The sequence below is a fragment of the Herpailurus yagouaroundi genome, unplaced genomic scaffold, assembly GCF_014898765.1.
Source record: "Herpailurus yagouaroundi ecotype Mexico unplaced genomic scaffold, PumYag 100, whole genome shotgun sequence".
Classification (NCBI taxonomy): Eukaryota; Metazoa; Chordata; class Mammalia; order Carnivora; family Felidae; genus Herpailurus; species Herpailurus yagouaroundi.
The window spans coordinates 74,736,153-74,758,221 of record NW_024412391.1 but is presented as its reverse complement, the minus strand read 5'-3'; the positions used below and the strand labels follow the sequence as shown (position 1 = coordinate 74,758,221).

General features: G+C 36.2%; 1 protein-coding gene across 9 annotated transcripts in view; it reads right to left on the bottom strand.

Annotated features, from left to right (window-relative positions):
• CACNA2D1 (calcium voltage-gated channel auxiliary subunit alpha2delta 1) overlaps positions 1 to 22,069 on the bottom strand; it is a 495,580-nt gene that overhangs the window by 114,239 nt on the left and 359,272 nt on the right. For all 9 annotated transcript variants that reach the window (XM_040472796.1, XM_040472797.1, XM_040472798.1 and 6 more), the window contains 3 exons: positions 6,819 to 6,888; positions 4,637 to 4,687; positions 1,679 to 1,778 (listed from right to left, as the gene is read on the bottom strand). In XM_040472796.1, coding sequence (XP_040328730.1) covers positions 1,679 to 1,778; positions 4,637 to 4,687; positions 6,819 to 6,888 — 221 coding nt within the window. The remainder of the gene's footprint in view (positions 1 to 1,678; positions 1,779 to 4,636; positions 4,688 to 6,818; positions 6,889 to 22,069) is intronic.

Below are 22,069 nucleotides of genomic sequence, written 5' to 3'. Positions count from 1 at the left end.
TAAAGTGAGATCTGAAATAACACAACTCCTAGAAAAAAATATAGGAGTAATCTCTTTGATATTGGCTTTAGCAACATTTTTCTAGATAGATCTCCTCAGGCAAAGGAAAGCAAAAATAAACTGTTGGAACTATATTAAAGTACAAAGCTTTTGCACAACAAAGGAAACCATCAACAAAACGAAAAAAACAACCTATTGAATGGGAGAATATATTTGCAAATGACATATCCAATAAGGAGTTAATATCCAAAATACAGAACTTGTGCAACTCAAAACTCCCCCCCCCAAAAAAAAAACCCCACAAAATACTTAAATAACCCAATTAAATAATGGGGAGAGGACCTGAATATATTTTTCCAAAGACATAGAAATGGCCAATAGACATATGAAAAGTTGCTCAACACTACTAATCATCAGGGAATGCATATCAAACCCACAAAAAGATATTGCCTTAGACCTGTCAAAATGGCTAGCATCAAAAAGACAAGAAATTCCAAGGGGTGGTTAGGATGGGGAGAAAAAGAAACCTTCACACACTATTGGTAGGAATATGAATTGATGCAGCCACTGTGGAAAACAACATGGACGTTCCTCAAAAAAAAAAAAAAATTAAAAATAGAAATACTATATGATCCAGTAATTCTACTACTAGGTAACCCAAAGAAAACAAAACACAATTCAAAAAGATACATGCACCCCTATGTTTACTGCAGTATTAAAATAGCCAAGACATGAATATAACCCAAAAGATAAATGTATAAAGAAAACGTGAGTTAACACACACACACACACACACATACACACACAATGGAATATGACTCAGTCATAAAAAAAATAATGAAGTCTTGACATTTGTGACGACCTAGAAGGTATCATACTAAAAGAAATGTCAAATGGGAAAGAACAAATACTGTATGATTTCACTTATATGTAGAATCTAAAAAACAAAACAAATGAACAAGCAGACAAAAACCATTTATTTGTTCTTAAATACAAAGAACAAACATGACTTGCCAAAAGGGAGGTGGTTGGGGGCAATGGGTAAAGTAAAGTGGATTGAAAGGTACAAACTTCCAATTATAAAATAAATAGTTCACAGAGATTGAAAGTAGAGTATAGAGAATATAGGCAACAATATTGGAATAACATTGTGACAGATGGTGATTATACTTATCATGATGAGCACTGCTGTTTAATCAATACGTTGTATACCTGAAACTAATATAACATTGTATCTTAATTTTACTTCAATTAAAAAAAGCATAATACATTATGGATGTGTCCAGTGTGAAAAATGAGTATTAAAATGGATAGAAAATTGCCATCTAATTATACTATCAAGTTACTACTTATTAGAGTTACATTGATATCAGTGGATACAGGGGTTCATTTCATGTCACCTGTTTCAGCTCCTGTGAGTGAACGAGAATAACTGTAGTGTTTTTTTCTTCATATTACTTCAATTACTTCACTCACGGGGAAAGACTTAGACATTTGACTTTGGCATGAAAATACAGGAGAATTAGTAACAAGATAGGACAGCTCATAAGATGGTGCTAAAATATAGATCAGAAATATCTCAGCCTATCAATGATAAAACACTATGAAGTATTTAAAACCAGGGGAAGATAGAAATTGCAGAATTAGTTCAGCAAAAATGCAGTCATCTTATACTTACTGAAGCTACATTCACGAAATCGTCATCTGAGAGGGTTTCCAACATTTCGGAGACAGATGTGCGGATCAATTTAAGTGTCAACCCACTAACACTTCCACTCCTATAAAGAAATGGGTGTGTGCGTGTTAATGACCACATATTTAAGCAACACCAGACATTCCGAGGAAGGGAGACTTTTGCACTAACTCTAGGTCACCTATATAATATTTAAATTATTTTGCCTTTAAAAATTCGTACTAATGAAAGTCACCTTTTTGATAGAGTAGAAATAAATTATAAAAAAATTTTGTCTTTCTTTCCCGTCAGCATCAGAACATATATGTTTCTAACTACAATGCTAAAAATTGTACGTCCAGGAACAATTTTAGGAAACAAGGGATACTCATAGAACATTTACTTATTCAGGAAAAACATACTACCAGCTCTGTTATCCAAGTTAGAAGGGGTTTCATCTTTTATTTTTCTTGTCAGTACACATTCTATGATTCTAGGTGATCTCATCTAATTGTAAGACTCATCTCTAGGCAACTAACTCTTACTTCTACATGTCTAGAGCCCTGGTTTTCCCCACTTTTAGACCTCCGGCTGTTTATTAAACTACAGATTCTATGTTCAAAAAGGCAAATTACACCCAGACATACTTTTTTCCTATTAATGTTCTTGGTACCAACCAGGCTGCATTTCAGTCATCCAATTTCCTCCTCTCTTTCAACCCTCCTTTTTCATTCCACTTCACAGTTGCCATGGAAGTGGCTTCCTCTCCATCTTCTCTCCACTCAGCCTCAAGTGCTTCTTACCAGAAGCCCCTGAGCTTGGATAACAGCCACTCTATCCAGCTTAGTCTCTTCTCCTCCCCACGCAATTCTGGCAATATACCTCTACCTAATACTGTTAATAGCTCATAGTTAACTAGTAACTACTCAACAGTCACGTAGCCCTGCATTCAAAAACTTTCACCATCTTTCTCTCTTTCTTCCATCGGCTCAAAAGAGTTCCCCCAGATGTTCTCACCTAGGCCACTTTGCTCATGTCAATTGTTTTACTAGAAATTCCATTCTCTTTCCTCTCCTCTCCGATGCCTACCTAATGAAATCTTAGCTCTAAACATTCTAATTTTATCTCCACAATGAAGTCTTCCCTGACACTTTAAATCAAAGTGTTCTTTCCTATGGACTTCTAGTGCTGTGTCATACTTTGTATCTATTACTTTCTACAATTATTTTAGTTACTTGGGAATAGGGTTTAGTTTCACTGATACACTTGAAGTATCTTTGAGAGACACCTTCATCATATTTGTCTCTATATTATCACATTATATGCAGGAGACCTTCCATACCTGTCTGTTGAAATAGTCCTTAAAAATGGTATTTCAACTTCACATGTATTTTTAATTTTGGGATATGCATGTAGGTTCTAAAGATTTTAATATGAAAAATTATTTCTGAAGATTATCATATATCCAATAAGATTAAAATATATTGAATTAGCATTTAGATTTATACTTAGGAAGAATATCAGGATTACCATATGATATAAACTGCATAATAATTTAATTAAAATAAGTTCTGATTTAAATATATCATAAGAAATGAAATGAGAACTGACATGTTAGTTACATTTACTAAATTCATTTCACCTTCTCTTTCTCAGGATAGGTGATAGGGTTTTAACTTGTTTACTTCAGATCATTTTTTAAAATGTTTTAAAATGTTGATACTAGCTTGTAATATGCATTTAGATGCCTACAAAACCTTGGATTCTTTTTTTTCCAGTGTGGCAAAGAACATAAGAAGATACAACTTTTACTCAAGGATAAAAAGCATTTTATACCTCATGTTTTTAATTTCTTGGCATTGCCCTTAAAAACTAAATATTTGGGGCACCTAAGTGGCTCAGTTGGTTAAGCATCCAACTCTTGGTTTCCGCTCAAGCCACAATTTCACAGTTCATGGGTTCAAGCCCTGTGACAGGCTCCGTGCTGTCAGTGTGGATTCTCTTGGGGTTCTCTCTCTCCCACTTTCTCTGCTCCCCCCTCTCCACTTCAAAATAAATAAATCTAAAAACAATAAAAATTTTCAACGTTCCACAATTTTATCTTAAATCTTATTAGAAGATTACACACACAAAGCCCTTAACTTGAAGCAGTGAAAAAAATAAATAAAATGATCAATATAAACACTCCTGGAGGGGCGCCTGGGTGGCGCAGTCGGTTAAGCGTCCGACTTCAGCCACGTCACGATCTCGCGGTCCGTGGGTTCGAGCCCCACGTCGGGCTCTGGGCTGATGGCTCAGAGCCTGGAGCCTGTTTCCGATTCTGTGTCTCCCTCTCTCTGCCCCTCCCCCATTCATCTGTGTCTCTCTCTGTCCCAAAAATAAATAAACGTTGAAAAAAAAAATTTAAAAAAAAAAATAAATAAAAAATAAACACTCCTGGAATTCTTTCCTGTATATCAGCATTCCCCTTGAAAAAGTCACAGTATTGGTGCTTAATACATTTAATATTTATCTATTTTGTGTCCAAATCCCTACAAGTTATTTGAATTATTAATGACTAAGTGTCAACTAAATGGTTCTATTTTGTGTGTGTGTGTGTGTGTGTGTGTGTGTGTGTGTGTGTATGTGTAGCAGGAACTGCTAAGTTTTAGCAACCACATACTTTAAAACTTTTTAAGATACAACGCAAAAACTTGGAAGAAAATGAATAATTTTTCAAAAAGCTCAGGCTTGAGGACTATGCCATAATTTTCAATTCCAATATAGATGCTCCCTATTTTCAATAGGAGAATATTTATTTTGTTACTGTCTTAATGTGGCTTCTTTGTCTGGATATAAAAGTCATCCTAATTGTTCTTCATCATTTTTTTGACCCAACCCATTTCTCAGTACCAACATGCTACTGTTATCTACAGATCCTCCCTATATTTTCAGTATATAAATATAAAATGTTTCACTACTCACACATCAACCAGAATAAGCATGTCTTTAGGTGATGCAGCTCCTTGGATGTACCTGAAACAAATACCATAGGAATATTTTCTTCTCTTGAAAAATATTAAATATTAATATGCTTTGATTTGATATTTACTGATTTCTTAGTTGTGCTGGTTTCCAAGCAAGGCCCTACTTCCATTCTATCTGAGTAGACAATGTGCTTCCTTTCACAATTCTACAATGTCGACTTCATAAAAGCTATATTTAACATAATAGAGATGTCAGAAGCATAATATTTAAAGTATGTTTTACAGACAGAACAAAAGATAAAGTGATGCGTTCTAATATCAGAAACAAAATAAATAAACTCTTGGATGTGAAAAACCTCTATCTATGCCTCCTAAATTCCATTTTGTTGGCCATGAGTTTGAAAACTCACTCTAAGGAATAAGGTTACATCTTATTTTCAATGCAAAAAATAAACACAGAAATAGCTAAGTGTTCTAGGAATACAAAAGAAGCAACTATCAACAGAAAATAAATACAAAGTAATTCAAGACAGAGTAACATATAATACCATTACCAAGAATTTCAAGTGGTGGCTCTCAAATTTTACAGTGTCTAAGAATCACCTGGAGAGCTAGTTCAAAATGCTGATTCTCACAATGAACCTGAGCCCTACAAATTCACAACGTCTGCATATTAAAGCAAGTCTAGGAGAGATCTATTCAAAGAGTTCAGTGACTGCAGAGGAATTAACTTAACTGCAAGCAGATGATGTCCAAAGATTATGCTGTCTGGCCCCAGAATGATGAGGAGGGAGAAGGGGACCTGACTTACCAAATAGGAACAGCTGAACCTGAACTCAACTTTTTAGTTACCTCTAAGGCCTCTATGCCCATGACTAAATGTAACTTCTCAGAAATCTGCTGAAAAACCTGCCAATTCGTTTTCAGAGAACATCCAATATTCAAGACTATGTGTTCATGAAACAGTTTATAACATGTACTCCAGTCTGTTTCTCTGCAAGAAGGTAAAGGGAGCAGGTCTGCCAGGATATTCCAAAGAAAGGCAAATCTAATTCATGTCTAGCATTTTAAACAGTCCTGGCATGCTTCTCATGGGAAGATGAGAAAACAGGATATTGTCTGCCTTTTCAGGTTGGCACCTTGCTTCTAAGTCTCCCCACAAAACAACATGTTGCTGAACCCACTCTATGTGATGTCATAGTCTCGGCTTCCCTTCAACAACCCATAGATCCACAGCCACCACACCTGGAGAAATATTAACAGGAATATTATATGGATTAATGATAATATCTGGTACTATTACAAATGGTAGGCCTTCATGTAAATTGCTACTGGGATGTTTAACAGGACATTTTAAAAGTCTTAAATGAATTTCTTTGAATCAACCATTGTGCATCTTGGAATTTGTTTAAATGCTAGAAAGAAGTTAGCAATAATCTAAATAACCAATAATAGAGGATTTTTAACAATGTTAAGCATGTCTCTTATGTGTAAGCACTTATAGGTATTGATATGAAAGAGTAGATTACAATGCAATATATTGTATAAAATGTGAACTCACAAAAAAAGATATGTCCACACATTAAATAACACCTCTAAAAAATAGAAATAAAATGCACAAGTTTAATAGTTGTTTCCCAGGGAATGCAATTATGCGTTATTGGGTATTTTTTGAGATACACGTTAGGAGAATGAGTTGCTTTAGTGAGGAACAAAAAAGGCTTCCTTTTGTGAAAATGAAACCTAAGCTATGTGACCATAACTAGGGGCAGCTTTTACCTTGGGACCAGTTCTCATTAGTTCACTGCCAGAGGCAATCTACCTTCTACTCTATCTAGATACTTCGTTAGAGCTCTACTCCAAGTAAGCTGAGTGCTTTTCAATAGAAAATCCCCACCAGCTAAAAGAGATTTAGAGACGACATTGAATGTAAAACTTAAAACTAGTCCATTTGAAATCATTTAAACACTTTTCATTATTGTTGCTCATTTGAACTCATCTTCATTGAGCTTTCACTGTATTTACTTATTAGAAGAGAAAAAAAAATACACCAGAGCTCTGTAAAACAATTAGACAATATTCATTCATTTTAAAATGGAAAGATTCAACTTTTTCACATGCAACAAGTGTAACCTTCTTTTGTCTAGGTCATCTTTCCATGACTACCTAAAAATCCTTACCATGGTCTTCTGCGTACATCATAAAGATCAATCTTGTTTGGAGTTCTACTGTTATCAACCCATGGAGAAGCTAAAAGAGAGAAATTAAATTAAAAATAGAAAAATTAAATCAAAATATTAGCTATCATCTAAAAGATATTTTGAAAAGTCGCAAAACACCTTTCACACTGTCCACTCTTAAATGTTATGAGCAATGTTAAAATGAGATACAATCCTTATGCCCTTAATCTTTTTTAAAATGGAAAACAACACAGCAATATTAAAGTTAACATGTCAATTTTCCTTTTTCACATTATTTCATAAATAACTTGTAGACAAAGGGATTTCCTGGATGTAACTTACATGTTTACCATGTGTCCAGAGGTTATACATTTTATTTCTCCTCTTAACACAAAAATTTACCTTAAAAGAAAAATTACTTGCCACAGATGGAACTGTACTTCCAATTATTTGATCTTTATATTTTCATTCAATGCTATACTATCTTGATCTATAAAAGATAGTTGTTTTTCCTGGATTGTTATTTATATAATAGCATAATTTTTTAAATATATTTTTGATGTTTATTTTATTTTTGAGAGAGAGATAGAGAGAGAGAGAGTGAGTAAACATGAGCGGGACAGAGGCAGAGATAGGGGGAGACACAAAATCTGAAGGTTCCAAGCTCTAAGCTGTCAGCACAAAGCCCAACACGGAGTTCAAACTCACAAGATCATGACCTGGATTGAAGTCAGACACTTAACCAACTGAGCCACCCAGGCACCCCAAGAGCATAAATTTTTAACCTTATTACTCACATATTTGATAATGGCCAGAATGTTTGAGATTATAATTAAAAGGTTAAATGAGAATTAAAATAAATCCATGAAAAACTATTTTCCTTAAATTTATTTGATTGATTCAGGTAAAATTCAAGAATCTTCTGCTAGTTTCGGGGACTTTACCATTTTGCAGCTGTCAGAAGAAAAAGAAACATTGTCTAACTGCATTGATTTTTTACCTATAATTAATTTACACTTACTCTAAGTCTGTACTTTAATTAAACTTAAATGCTTTACACACACACACAACTTAGACCTAATGGAGAATAATAAACGCTAATAAATCAGATGACAATTTTACGCTGAAGAGGTCCTCTCCTTGAACACATGACTCTTATGAAAATTTCTATTGTACATGACTATGCCCTCGAATCTATTTTGCCCTCATCTTTATTTAAAACTATGGAAATTATGACAAACTTGACTGTGAATCCGGTTTATTAGCCAAACAAGATAATACGGCCAATCAGGATATGTCAAAAAAAACAAAACAAGACAAACAAAAAAACAAAAAAACATACTTCTGAGTCTCTCCTTGACTAAGAAAGTTCTTTCTCCTGGGCGACTATATTAGAAAATGACTTCTATCAATCAGTTTAAATATAGCACTACAGGGGCGCCTGGGTGGCTCAGTCGGTTAAGCGTCGGACTTCAGCCAGGTCACGATCTCGCGGTCCGTGAGTTCGAGCCCCGCGTCGGGCTCTGGGCTGATGGCTCAGAGCCTGGAGCCTGTTTCCGATTCTGTGTCTCCCTCTCTCTCTGCCCCTCCCCCGTTCATGGTCTGTCTCTCTCTGTCCCAAAAATAAATAAACGTTGAAAAAAAATTAAAAAAAAAATAAATATAGCACTACTCTAACAACCATTTACAATGTAGTCAATGCAACTGAAATGATAAGTTTACTTTCATTCCTGCAATCTGCACTTGCAAAAACTTAAAGCCACTGAGATCACATTTCACTTTGTTTTTCTTTTTGTGGTAGCACTGGAATAAAGCAATAAGCATGCTGGGAGACATGCCAGTTCATTTTCAAGTATTCCTCTATAATATGTGACTCCCCAAGCTGAGGGTCATCGTGGTAACTACAAATTTAAATGAATGATATCCTTTCAGTACAATGCTGTGCTGGTTATACATTTATTGCCTCTCAGATTTAAATTCACCCATTTATCTTACTCTATAAAACCGGATCTGGGCTCTTTAAATATTTTTCTTTTATCAATGAACTCAATTTTAAGCTTGTCAGCAGAAGATGAAAGAGAGACACTCAATGAGAAAGGGGATTTTGCTTCCTGCTGCTGATTTGTTTCCTCAAAGGCTCTTGGGACCTATGAAGCTCTCCTGATTTCTGGCTCCTGCATGTTCTCCAGCAAACAAGTGGCCAGCAGCACCCCCTGACGATTTCTGTAATGGAGTGCCTTCGATGACACATTTAGAACCATACAGGGTGAATTATCAGCAAACCATTCCAGCGTGACACTGTAGCAACTTTTCGGTCATTTGGTAGGTAGTGACTATGTCTTCCCTAAGAAGATCTGGATCTCGGTCCAGAGGCACCCGAGACTGAGGTTGCTTCCTTGGACTTTCTATCCCAAATCTAGGGGTAGCTGTTCTTACATATTACATTAAGTAATACTATACCTGGTATTCCTGTATTATTCAGAGTAATCTCTACTTCTAGCTAATCCCCTATGACTCCAATCCCTGTTATAAGTAACAATTCTTAAAAAAATAAATTAATTAATTAAAAAAAAAAAAAAACAACTAACTTTCCCATTCAAAATACTGTTTTCTCTCTCCTGATTGGATTCTGCCTGTTGCAAATGATTGGGTGAGAAAACAGAAGGGAGAAAAGGCCACAACAACCACCATGAGTTGGAAGTGGTTAAATAATGAATTTGATAAGTGACTTAATGAAACGGTATTTGAAAGTCAGGTATAACTTCGACTTCTGAATTCTTTGCCGATGACATCTAGAATTTCTGCTTTCACTGTAACTGCTAATTGAAATTAACTGTGATATGTAGTACAATGCTCCATAAAATTGAGATTTTTCTTTAAAGACAGATAAAAGGTTTGCAATTTACAGTATGAGCCAGCCCATTACATTTTAATATGGTCTATATTTAAAAATATTAATAGTATTCTCTTATAAGTCTTCTGAGATATTTACTATTAGGAAATAACCCTTTATTATACCAAATTAGGATATTTATATTATGGTAAAATTAAACATCGTGCTTTGTTCTGTGATATTACTAATTAATTCGTGGTAAAATCCATTGTGGCATTTAAGTGGTACATTACTTATAGAGGCTTAGAATTATGGAAGGTCAAATAGTAAAAAGGATAATAACCATATACTGAAATTCCCGGAAATAATCAGTTTCTTAATGATGCATAATGAAAGCCACCTGTTTTGAGAGGAAATTGGAGCTTCTAAAGTCCCTGTAAAAAGCACAATGGTATTCATTTTAGATGTCTCTCTTGCTTTCCACTAAAATTTTGGGAAGACAGGAGAAAGGAGTCGAGTCCAAAAAGGGGACATTTTCCTGAATGTCATCATTAATGGTGTTAATAGCCACTTATGAGAATGTTTTCTCCAATCAAAAATGAACTAGGGGATGTCTTTGACAAATCTACTAGACTACAATTCCATTTCACATGATATTTAGAGTGTGCCATGCTGGTTACTGAATCACTGATTTTAAAAGGTATTTAAGCATACAATTACTCAGAATACTGAAATAAGTCTTAGAGAAATATTCCTGAGAAAGTAGAGCCAGTTTCTAGTTAATACACTCCAAAAATAATATGAGAGTGTGGTTTTTCATTTCAGCTGCTAGGAAATAATATAGCCCATAATGATGAATTGAGGGCTAATTCTCTTGGTAGATACACCATTTCAAATGATAGCTAATTGGATTTCCAATTAACAAGTTCAGATGCATTTTTCCAATTCTAACAGATGTCACATTTTCGATCACATGAAATGAAAAAAGTAAACTTCACATACTCAAAAATACCTTTAAACCCACCCTGGTCCTACTGGCCGGATCTAGTTGGTATTATGTGGATCATTATTTTAAGCTTGCCTTAATCACCTTTTATGGATTACTCGCAATGGCTCTAACTTGTAAACTATGATAACAAATTTGGACTGTTTTTAAGCCAGAATTAATTCAGCAAGAGGGAGCTGTGTAGCTCACAAAATTTCCAAGAATCTGAATGTTGCTGCCCAAATACTACTGTCTTAGAAGGAATCTCCACATTCCCTAATTCATATCATGGCTCTCACATCAAAATCCAGGATGAGTCTCATTAGCAGAGTGAGGGTTACTGACGCACACAGAGATGCCAGAGAATCTAGAAAGGCAAATAGCTGGCCTTTCCAGATTCTGAGTTATGAGATGTGCTCTGCTCTCCAGTAAAACTTATAATCTAGGAAATACCCAAAATATGGAAAAAGGATTCTCTCTCAGTTACGGTAACACAAAATAACTTAATGAACATTTCAAATCTTCTGCTTATCGGCACAGTTTATTTCCACTCACGTAACAGTCTAAGTAAAATATTACTAGCCTCAGAGGCAGAGATTCCACTTCAAGATGGTATTCAATGACCTATAGCTGGGGATGCTTTTGCCTTCTTGAGCACTTGGTTTCCAAGTCACTTAGGAACCATGGAGAAGGCATGCTCAAGTCACAATTTCAGGCTGTGACTTTCACTCATGTACTGCTGGTGCCGCATAGATACAGAGGAGGTCTGACAAGTAGACTCTCTGGGCAGGCACCCATTTCCAAAAGCAAAATTTCACAATGCAACGCAGGTACCTAACTCTGGTAGGTGGCTGGCGGCCTTGGCCTTTGGTACAGATGGACGACTAAATCAGGAGTAACATCAAGTTTTCTGTTTTCAGCAATGTTTCAAATAAGCCACCTTTAAAATGAGACACAGGAGGAAGGGCTAAATTCAGAACCCCATAAATACATAAAAGATGTTGGACTTAAGAACAATTTCCAGACTAAACCTTAGAACTGGGATTGTGTGTACAAGAAACTCACAGGAATAAAGTGAGTAAAAAACAATTCTATGTTGTTTTTGAGGTTGTTTTTGTTACCAAGGAAATCACAAGCCCAGTCTGCACAAATGTGGTCACTGTTGTGAAGCTGAAAAGTGATTTTGGGGCTCTAAACCTGCTGCGTAAACAAGACAGGAAAGCTGTTTAGCCCCAGGCACATCCTTCTTCAGATGTGGCAGAGACGGTTATAGACAGAAGGGTTCCTCCCACAGAATACTACCAGGAGCAAGCAGCTGAGTTAACCAAAAATTTCTCTTTATCCAAGAGTAAGCAATCTTTGTTTCTTACTTGAGGAACTGTAATACATACATACCACAGAGCTGTGAGTGCTCTGTATTTTCTATCTTTCTTCAAATGGCAATTTTTATTCTGGTCATCCAGGAGACAGTATCATTACATTTAAGAAATGTGGGTAATAATGGCAATAGGGCAGAGAAAGTAACTGATATTCTGCTGTATGACAGTTAAATTAGGAAAAGTCACATCCACGTGGAGAGAACTGCACATTATCAGAGATCATGGATTTTTATCTGGATTTACTAACTTGTTGGGTGGGACTGGATCATGTTCTACACAAAGATGGTGAGTGCGTGCTATGTGTGGGGAAAAAAATGTGTGCACATATACTCGGATCACCCGAGGAACAGCCTGTGACAGGACGTTACGACACTTCTTTTTTTTCTCCATTCTCCTAGTAACAGTACCCCCTAAGTTTTAGGTGATTACCTACTAGAGACTGTATTTCTCAGTCTCTATTGCCACAATGGGGCCACGTGATGAAATTCAACAGCATGTGAGCAGTGATTGATGTACAACGTTTTGGTCACGCGGTTTGTCTTCTACTAAGTTTTCCCTTTTTCATCTGAACCGTGACTATGGTCCTGTTGGTCCAATTTGGGTCATACAGATGAGGACAATAACTGAAGGAATTGCACACAGATGGAACCACAGTTGCTGAAGACCTCACGGACCCCTAGGGTTGGTTAGGGTAACTTAACCAACTAATCTACCTATTGGGTAAGAGTTTTACCTGAGACAAATATGTATAATCTCTGTCATGTTAGCCATTGTTTAAGTAACTGAATCAATCATGTGACTGGTTAGAACTTTTCCTGGTTACACAGACCTGAGTCAAGTTTTTGTTTTATTTTTAAGAGTATTTATTGATTTATTTATGTAGAGAGATAGGGAGAGAGAGAGAGAGGTATTGATTGATTCCCAAGCATCCTCCGTGCTGACAGTGCAGACTGTGAACTGAATGAGCCACCCAGGTGCCCCAGACCTGAGTCAAGTTTTAAAGCCCGGAGAACATATGGGAAGTAAAAGCTTCATAGAGTGTTTGAAACTTGCACTGTTTTTTCTTACATTCCTCTATCTTCATAGGAGAGCATCATTTTGCCTTTGGGGACACTGCTTATAGCTTTATAATATTTATATTACTAGAATCCACTTAATTTTGGTTTTATCATTCATCTATTAATGCTGTATTTTGGGGTACGCATGTTTTGGAAAAGTGACTGGTCCCCAGTCAGTGGTCATGCCCAGATGAAGTTTTCAAATGCTGAATGACTGAAGCTTTATGGCAAAGAGCCACCATGGGGAAGGACAGGCAGAAAGTAAGACTAGAAAGTAATCACTCTAATTGGGTCAACACTCAGAGGAAGAGTTCATCCTCTTCTCTTCTCTTTACAATAGCCTTGGCTGATTGGAAACAGCCTAATGTAGAACTTCACAAATGAGTTTTGCAGCTAGTCTACCTTGATTTTTCACTGGCTAAAGTACTTAACCTGTTGTCAATAAAATGAGAATAATAATTCCTATTTCCCACTTCCAAGGGTTAGAGTTAAGATTCAATGATATACACACACCAACACTTAGAATTGAGTTGGCATGTAATAAGCAATCCATTGTGGATATCAGAAAAACAGTATCACTGAGTCCCTGGACGTGCTTATTATAGAGGGATTTTTAAAATAGATTATATAGAGGTGCCTGGGTGGCTCAGTTGGTTGAGTGTTTAACTTGTGATTTCAGTTCAGATCATGATCCCAAGGGTCATGGGATTGAGCTCAGCGTGGAGCCTACTTGAGATATTTTCTCTCTCTCTCTCTCTCTCTCTCTCTCTCTCTCTCTCTGCACCTCTCCCTGCTCTCACTAATAAAAAAAAAAAAAAAGAAGAAGAAAAACGGACAATCTCTTTTAAAAAATAAAATAGATTATTTTAAGATGTGCTTAGATTTTAACTGCTTATAAACACATTCCTAGCACTAACCCTAGGACTACAGCTCGAAATGTCATACCATTTCCCCATCCTACTCCCTCCCCAATGATGCAGGCTGCTGTCAATAAAATTTCCTGGGAATCTAAAAACCGACTACCTGAGGTCACCCCAGAAACTCTTTATAGAACACTGGCTTAGGTTAAGAGAGTAGGGTGAGAAAGGTATACAGGCAGGGGCCTGGATAATTGCAACACTATGCTTCTTGGCACTTTCCATCTGTCTTTTGCCTTTGTTTCATTTTATTTAGAAACTAAAGTCTCTTAAGTTCTATTCTGACACTTGTTTTTCAGTCCTAGTACCTGTCTTCTCAACCTGTTTATCCAGCTTAATATCACAAATACTATTCATGATACACAAGGCTCTGTGTTAGATGATGTGGGGAGTATACACCTACCCACACAGCCATCTCTATTACTGGCACCGCAATACGTTTTAAAACATATGCAAAATAAATTCCAAAGTAAGATAAAATTTAATGGCTTTAATAATATAGACAAAAACCAAGTTCTCTGAGAGAACAAAGTAAAGAAAGATGGCTTTTGGGAAAGCCTTCATGCGAAAGGTGGTGCTTATATTCTGTTTTAAATGATTGATAAGACGCACATGACCAGAGATGAAGTTCTAGCATCAAAGCCCAAAGAGAATGAAGAGGTAGACTGTAGAAACTAAAATAAAAATTAAACACACAAAAGGAGAAAAAAGGGCAACCTAACAGAGCATGATCAAGACTCAACTGCGTAGTAAGTAAAACTGGAGACGGAGATTGGGTTAGCGTCTTTGAATGATCCAGATAACTTGTTGAAAAATTTATCAGCCATCTCTTTGCAATGCATTTTAATTTAACGTTTATAACTTTCTCTCTCACCTGTGAGGTCCTCCAGAGCAAAATCCACTGTTGTTAGTATGTGAATTCTCAGGATACCTTGTTTCTTCAGAAACAGGACTCTTGCTTGTTCTCACCACATTTTCCCCTTCCAACCCATACTTGACTGTATTGACTCATTAATGAAACAGTTTAGGATTTTAATTTAGTTTCTGAGCAATGAGACTTGACGTTCAGATGGTATCACTATTTTGGCTTGAGTGTGCCTTTGATGTCACCACGGTAATATGCCCAGGACATTTCTCTCACTTAGAGACAGCCAGCAGTAGCTCACATACAGATACAATGTATTATAGCCAAGGATAAGTCACTGTAGTTTTAAAATAAAAGCACTTATTACAAAGTGATTTTTGCTGGTAATTCTACAGATGCCAGGTAACCTACATAAAACATTTTCATTTAACATAAAGGACTATTTATGCAGCAGGAGCAGCAGAGAGCAAGGACCAATCAAGAGGTGGAAGTGGAATATTCAAGAAAGTAAATGGTACACAGACTTAATCATTTAGCTGTCCCAACAGTAGTTATTAGCTATAGCTCAGCAATTCGCTCGAAAACAGTAAGTTCTATCGAGAAAAACATCAGGATTTACTGGAAAATGATTTCAGATATGTACTACATACAGAAAAATGTGAACTTGGATGGAGAAAAAGTTTCCCATTTTGTAAGCTTAACAAATCCAATTGGGTAATATTGATGTATTTATAAAATAAAAAAATAAATCGCGATTCTACAAGAACAAGTTGCCTGTTTATGTAAATCAATAAATCTTAATGTTGGTGATGTATTTTAAGTTCTTTTTTTTTTTTTTTTGGTACACCTAAGAGAAGTGCTTAAAAAAGTATGTGAAGTTTTGAAAATATGTTAATTTTTCTCAATAAAATAGAGTGAACATAAAATGAATTACATAGCAAAAATGTTTCTATGTGTATGAAAATGGAAGGCATAAGGTATAGAAATTTAAAAGAAAAAGGAACAGAATGAGAGAGATCTTTTAGAAGTTAAAAAGAACTGAAGCTTTTTAGCAATACTTATTCACACATTTCATATGTAGTGTTGTCCATATCCAATCAGTCTCCATTTTCATATTAGCATCCTATTTAACCACTCATTCCTGTCAACAATAAAACAAATCACTTAATGAATTTAAGCATGACTGGATCCATAGGTGATTACAAAGCGAAAAAGTATAACAACCCATATCTGTGAAAAATAAGACAGTTTTAGTTACGAGATGAGGTTGTACAAAAGGCAACAAAAATAAGGCTACTGAATCATCTCTATAAATGAGGGTCATTTGAGAATTTCAAAATAGTATTTTTTTTAAGTTTATTTTTATTCATTTTGAGAGAGAGCAGGGAGCATGAGCAGGGGAGGAGAGAGAGAGAGAGAGAGAGAGAGAGAGAGAGAGAGAGAGAGAATCCAAAGCAGGCTCTGAGCTGTTAGCTGTCAGCAAGGACACAGGCCTCGATCTCATGAAACTGAGATCATGACCTGAGCTGAAATCAAGAGTTGGACCCTTAAAAGACTAAGCCACCTAGGTGCCCGAAGAATTTCACAATATTAGTGTGTGTGTGTGCACACCTGTATTTTACTGTTCTAAATCAAACTTACCACTATACTCCCCAAATAAAAATACTTGTGGTATTTTATTTCAGCACCCTGTGCCAATGTTCTCACCTCCACTCAAACTAAAAATTATAGTCAACTTACACCTTATGTTCACCACTAAACTCATTTATTCTTTTTTATTGACATGTAATTCAGAGACAACAATGTGGTAATTTGATACACTTGTATGATGGTGTTATGCTAAGTGAAAAAATTCATACAAAGAAAGACAAATACTATATGATCTCATTTATATGTGAAGAAGCCAAGCTCACAGAGAGAATTGCCAGAGGCTTGGGAGGGGGGAGTGGCAGGAAAAATGGGGAGATGTTGATCAAAGGGTCAAATTTCCAATAAGAAGATGAAGAAATTCTGGGGATCTAATGTACAGAATGGTGATTATAGATAATAATATTATATACTTGGAAGTCACTAAGAAACTGCATCTTCAATGTTCTCACCACAAAAAAACTAAGTGTTTCTCCTTTCAATCAGAATAAACACTGCTTTACCTATAGTATTCCACTGCTCACAATGTCTCTGCTATTTTCCTACACATTAAATCCCAGACAAACTATTCTGACATTCAGGGCCACATAATTTGCCATTAATAAACCTTTTGATTTAATATCATTCTTCTTCTGTGACAAACTATTAGATTAACTAGGCTTGCTAGCCTCTGACAACACTTGTTCATTTCCTTGTTTTTCACTTTGTGTCTTTTTTCCTTCTAATTAGCCTTTGCCTTGTCTTCTTCAACTTGATTTTTCAGTCCGTAGTTCATAAACCAAACCTAGTCCATAACTCTAGTCAATAATTACCTTGTCTTTTTCCGAACTCCTACAGGCAATCTATTGTTACAGCTGCTCTAATTTATTTGGCATTTAATCATTTAATGATTTGTATTGTAATCGAAATTTCAAGATGTATAAATTTTGACTTCCTAGTTGAATTAAAACTTCCTACAGATCAGAAATGACTCAGTCTTTTAAAACACACATTTGCAAAGAGTAACCGCATCAGAAATGTTTTTGTCCCCAGTACCTTTTCCTTTCTTACCTTGTACAGCTTCTGCTTTTTAGCTGCCTAATGACCATCTTGAAGGTAAGTGTATCCATGAGACCACTAAATTCTGGCCAACGTCCCACAAGGGGAAAGGTTCTATGTAAAGTCCAGCAAGTACAACTAAAAAGAGGGAGGGGGCACCTGGGTGGCTCAGTCAGTTAAGTGTCCAGCTCTTGATTTTGTCTCAGGTCATGATCACACAGTATGTGAGTTTGAGCCCTGCATGGGACCTCTGTGCTGACAGTGTGGAGCCTGCTTGGGCGATTCTCTGTCTCTCTCTCTTAAAAAACCAAAAACAAAAAAAAAGAAAGAAAGAAAGAAAGAGAAAAAGGAAGAAAGAAAACATTAAACATTGTCCCTTAAAAAAGAGCACAATTAACACTGGTGGGCCTGAGGCTGAGGGCGTATTCCGAGGACAGAGAATTAAAACAGGAATGTGGACCCCTTATTTGTGAAGCTTCCCTATCAGCCCCCATCTATACAACTGATTGATACTCTCTGACTTAAGTAAAAAAAAAAACTTCCATAGTGTAAAATCAAATTTTCTTTGTAGTTGGTTATATTCCTCATACACTGGATTTTAATAACTATTAGCATGAAAAAAAAAATAGTGTAGTCACTTCATTTAAAATTTGTTTATACAGAAGTGCCTGGGTAGCTCAGTCGGTTAAGCATCCGACTTAGTTCAGGTCATGTTCTCCTGGTTCATGGGCTCCAGTCCCTCATCAGGCTCTGAGCCATCAGCCTGGGTCTCCTTCAGATTCTGTGTCTCCCTCTCTCTCTGCCCCGCCCCCCACTTGTGCACATGCCGGTGTGCTCTCTCTGTCAAAAATAAATAAACATTTAAAGTTTGTTTGTATAGTCATCAGCAAACATAATACATTTAGTTAAACCCTACATCCATTCACAAATATCAAAGTAAAAAAGTAAAAAAAAAAAAAAAATAGGAATTTTGAAAAAGATAATTGCTCATGGAAAGCAGGACTTCTATAAATACTATAAATGTCAAGGCTCCAATACTATCCCATTTTCCTCAAATTGGCCAGAAACCTATCAAATGCCACCTTCATAATTAACCAAAAAGAAAACAAGTATTCTTTGGACTACACTGTCAGCTGCTATTTGATGCTTAAAATATTTTTGAGCTATTTTTCTCAAAGTAGTAAGCAACGCAGGGACAACTGACCATCCATATACTTCATACACAAGTTCTTTTGCATTGCATTCTGGCAAAAATCTACGCAGATACAACAACAAAGAGTCTTCTCCCAGAGGTGTATTTAACACGCACTGAACCTACAATAGGTCCCATTACTGTAATGCCATGGTTTTGCTGTGAACAAATGATGGAGGGAAGAGAAAGAACATGTGTTTAATAAGGCATTAAGAAAATGTCATATGAAAATGAGTAGATTTTTAAAAAAAAGTTTAACATTCATTTATTTCTGAGAGAGAGACAGAGAGAGCATGAGTGGGGGGAAGAGCAGAGAGAGAGGGAGAGACAGAATCTGAAGCAGGTTCCAGGCTCTGAGCTGTCAGCACAGAGCAGGATGTGGGGCTCGAACTTGTGAACTGCAAAATCATGACCTGAGCCAAAGTCAGATGCCCGACTGACTGAGCCACTCAGGCGCCCCCAAATGAGTAGATTTTTAGTTTATCTCTCTCTCTCTCTCTGTCTTTTTTTTTTTTTTTTTTTTTTTTTTTGCAAATAAAACGAATTATCTTTAAAAAAAAAAAAAGAGTAAGTATTGCCTCCATTGGCATTTCAGTGAGCCACTAACTCCTAATTACAATCCCACTTACATCAGGAAGTAGAACAATTTCAGGAGATACTAACAGGTAAATGAATAATTTGTACATACGTTTTTATGATGGGTAAAAATTCACAATGTTGATAGCTCTTGAAAGCAGTTTATTAGCTTTAAAGTTAATTTATCCAAATCAATTAAGAACTTTTAACGGAAAGCACTCATGAATTAAGCTGATTTGCCAGTGAGCACATACTCAGTGAAGATGTCACTAGACATGGGTGGCTTCAGCTATACCAAGAAGCTAGTTGTACGACTAGGTCAAGTCACTCTTTTTACCCCACAGAACAAAGACTGTGGACTTAGCAAATGCCAAAGGCCTCAACAGATAAGGAGATAATGTTAGTGTCTGCACTGGAAATCTCCTTCAACCATCCCAAGTAACTGGTGAAGAAATAGGCTCAGAGACGTAACATGACTTAGCCAAAAAGTACACAATGAGGCTGATGGCACTTTTCACACAAATTGAGTGAGGGAGTGAGATTCACCTAGTATAGTGCTCCTCATATGATTACACAGCTTATCTACCTTCTAAGTTGGAGACATGAAAGAGGAGGAAGGGAGAGGGTGGAGGAGTGAGAGTAGGAGAAGGAAGAGAAGAAAAAAGATACACAGAATTATTGTTACAGTTTATTTCCTTACACATCAACCAAATTAGAAAACAGAATTTATGGATATTCAGTTCAAGGACAGATGTCCGAGTTCAACCCTCCACTAATTACTAACCAAACTACTTTTCAGAACTACAGAGGTGCCTTTATATTATGTCAGCTCTAGAAAGTTCCTTATTTGGAGCCAGTAGTTTTTCCATGTCATTTAAATAACCTGATAAGTAGGACTAATGAGACTAGCTGACCATCACTGACTTTCTCCTATATGTAGGCAATTTGCTAAAAAGCATACTTAATTATTTTCCTCTTTTAACAATTCTACAATCTATACTTTATTGTGCTCCTGCCTTTTTGCTGAAGTCTGTGGGTGTTTTGCAAAGGTGATCACCACATCAAGTGATAGAAGTGTTATCCCCTGGCTATATTGGTAGAATATACTTGCTTAACCCTCTCACACCAAGTAGCTCTGCTCTAAATTACATCTCAATACTGAACAAGAGAATTTTTTTAGACTCTATTGTGAATCAGAGGGTCCTAGTATCTGAATTATTTTCAATAATTGCTTTATTTTCAATTACTATTATAATAACACATTATTTCCAATAATTGTGGCAAAATTTTGTAAAAAAAGATAGTTGACACATTTTTTTACAAATATAAAATTTCTACACTTAGATTAATATAGGAAAGGGTGCCTAGGTGGCTCAGTCAGTTAAGCGTCCGACTTTGGCTCAGGTCATGACCTCACAGCTTGTGAGTTTGGACCCCGCGTCTGGCTCCTTGCTGACAGCTTGGAGCCTGGACCCTGCTTGGGATTCTGTGTGTCCCTCTCTCTCTGCCCCTCCCCTGCTTGCAATTGCTCTCTCTTTCTCTTTCTCTCTCTCTCTCTCTCTCTCTCTCTCTCTCTCTCCCCCCCCCCCAAGGTAAATAAACATTTGAAAAAGAGCTAAATATATACATATGAAATAGATCTTGTTTGATCCTCACAATTCTGCAACATAGCGTGGAAGCTGATTTTTTCATCTTACCGGTGTAGAGACTCGAAGCCCGAGACAGAGGGTTGATGGATTTAGTTAAAAAAAAAATATAGGACACTCAGTTACATCTGAGTTTCAATAAAGATCAGATACGTTTCTAGTGTAAATACTTCCCAAATACTGCACACCTATACTAAAAAATTCTTTGTTGTTTATACGAAATTCAGAATTAACTGGGCAATTTTTATTTTACCTGGAACCCCTACTGAGAAGTGACTTAACTAAGGTCATAGGCTAAACCTTCATTTTCAGACCAATACCACCATGTGAGGTTACTGCGAGATACTTTTGCTTAGTCATTTGTTTAGAACGCCTTCCATATTTCTATTTCACCTTCCTTGCCAACTCACTGTAATCTCAATCATGTCCTTCAATTTCTCACATGAAGAGAAAAATGAATTTAGGCAAATTATTCTAACTGATATTCAGTCTCATGAAAATGCCTACTGTTTTGTACTTCCAAAGTACTTTACAGTTTATTATCTCATTGACAACAACCTTCAGGGAATAAAATGAGGAGTTGGTGTTCATATTTTTCAGATTTGATGATACAGGTTGAGAACATTTAGAAGATCCAATCAGTATCTCACAGCTACTAGGGAGATCTAAGTCTGAGGTACAAGTCTTGTTATATAAAAATCCAATTAAGTAAAAGTAACATATATTCTATTTCCTTTCATAGTAAGATAATGAACAATATAAAAGGCTATTTTGACCTTTACTTTAACAGACACTCATCAGGATGAGCCACTCTATATTACCCAGGCCTGTTTCAAAATGGTAAGAGCTAAAATCAGAGAAAAAAAGGATGGTTTCATAAGAAATTTTTAAAATCGCTTCACTTAGAAATAGTCTTTACACTCAGAAAAAAGCGTTAAATGTGTTGAAAACATGTCAGCATCAACCGAAATATGTTAGGTTGCTTTTAAGTTATAATATTATCTTGGGGCACCTGGGTGGCTCAGTGAGTTAAGCTTTTGAGTCTTGATTTTGGCTCACGTCATGATCTCTTGAGTCCCGTATCAGGCTCTGTTGACAGCCTGGATTGTCTTTCT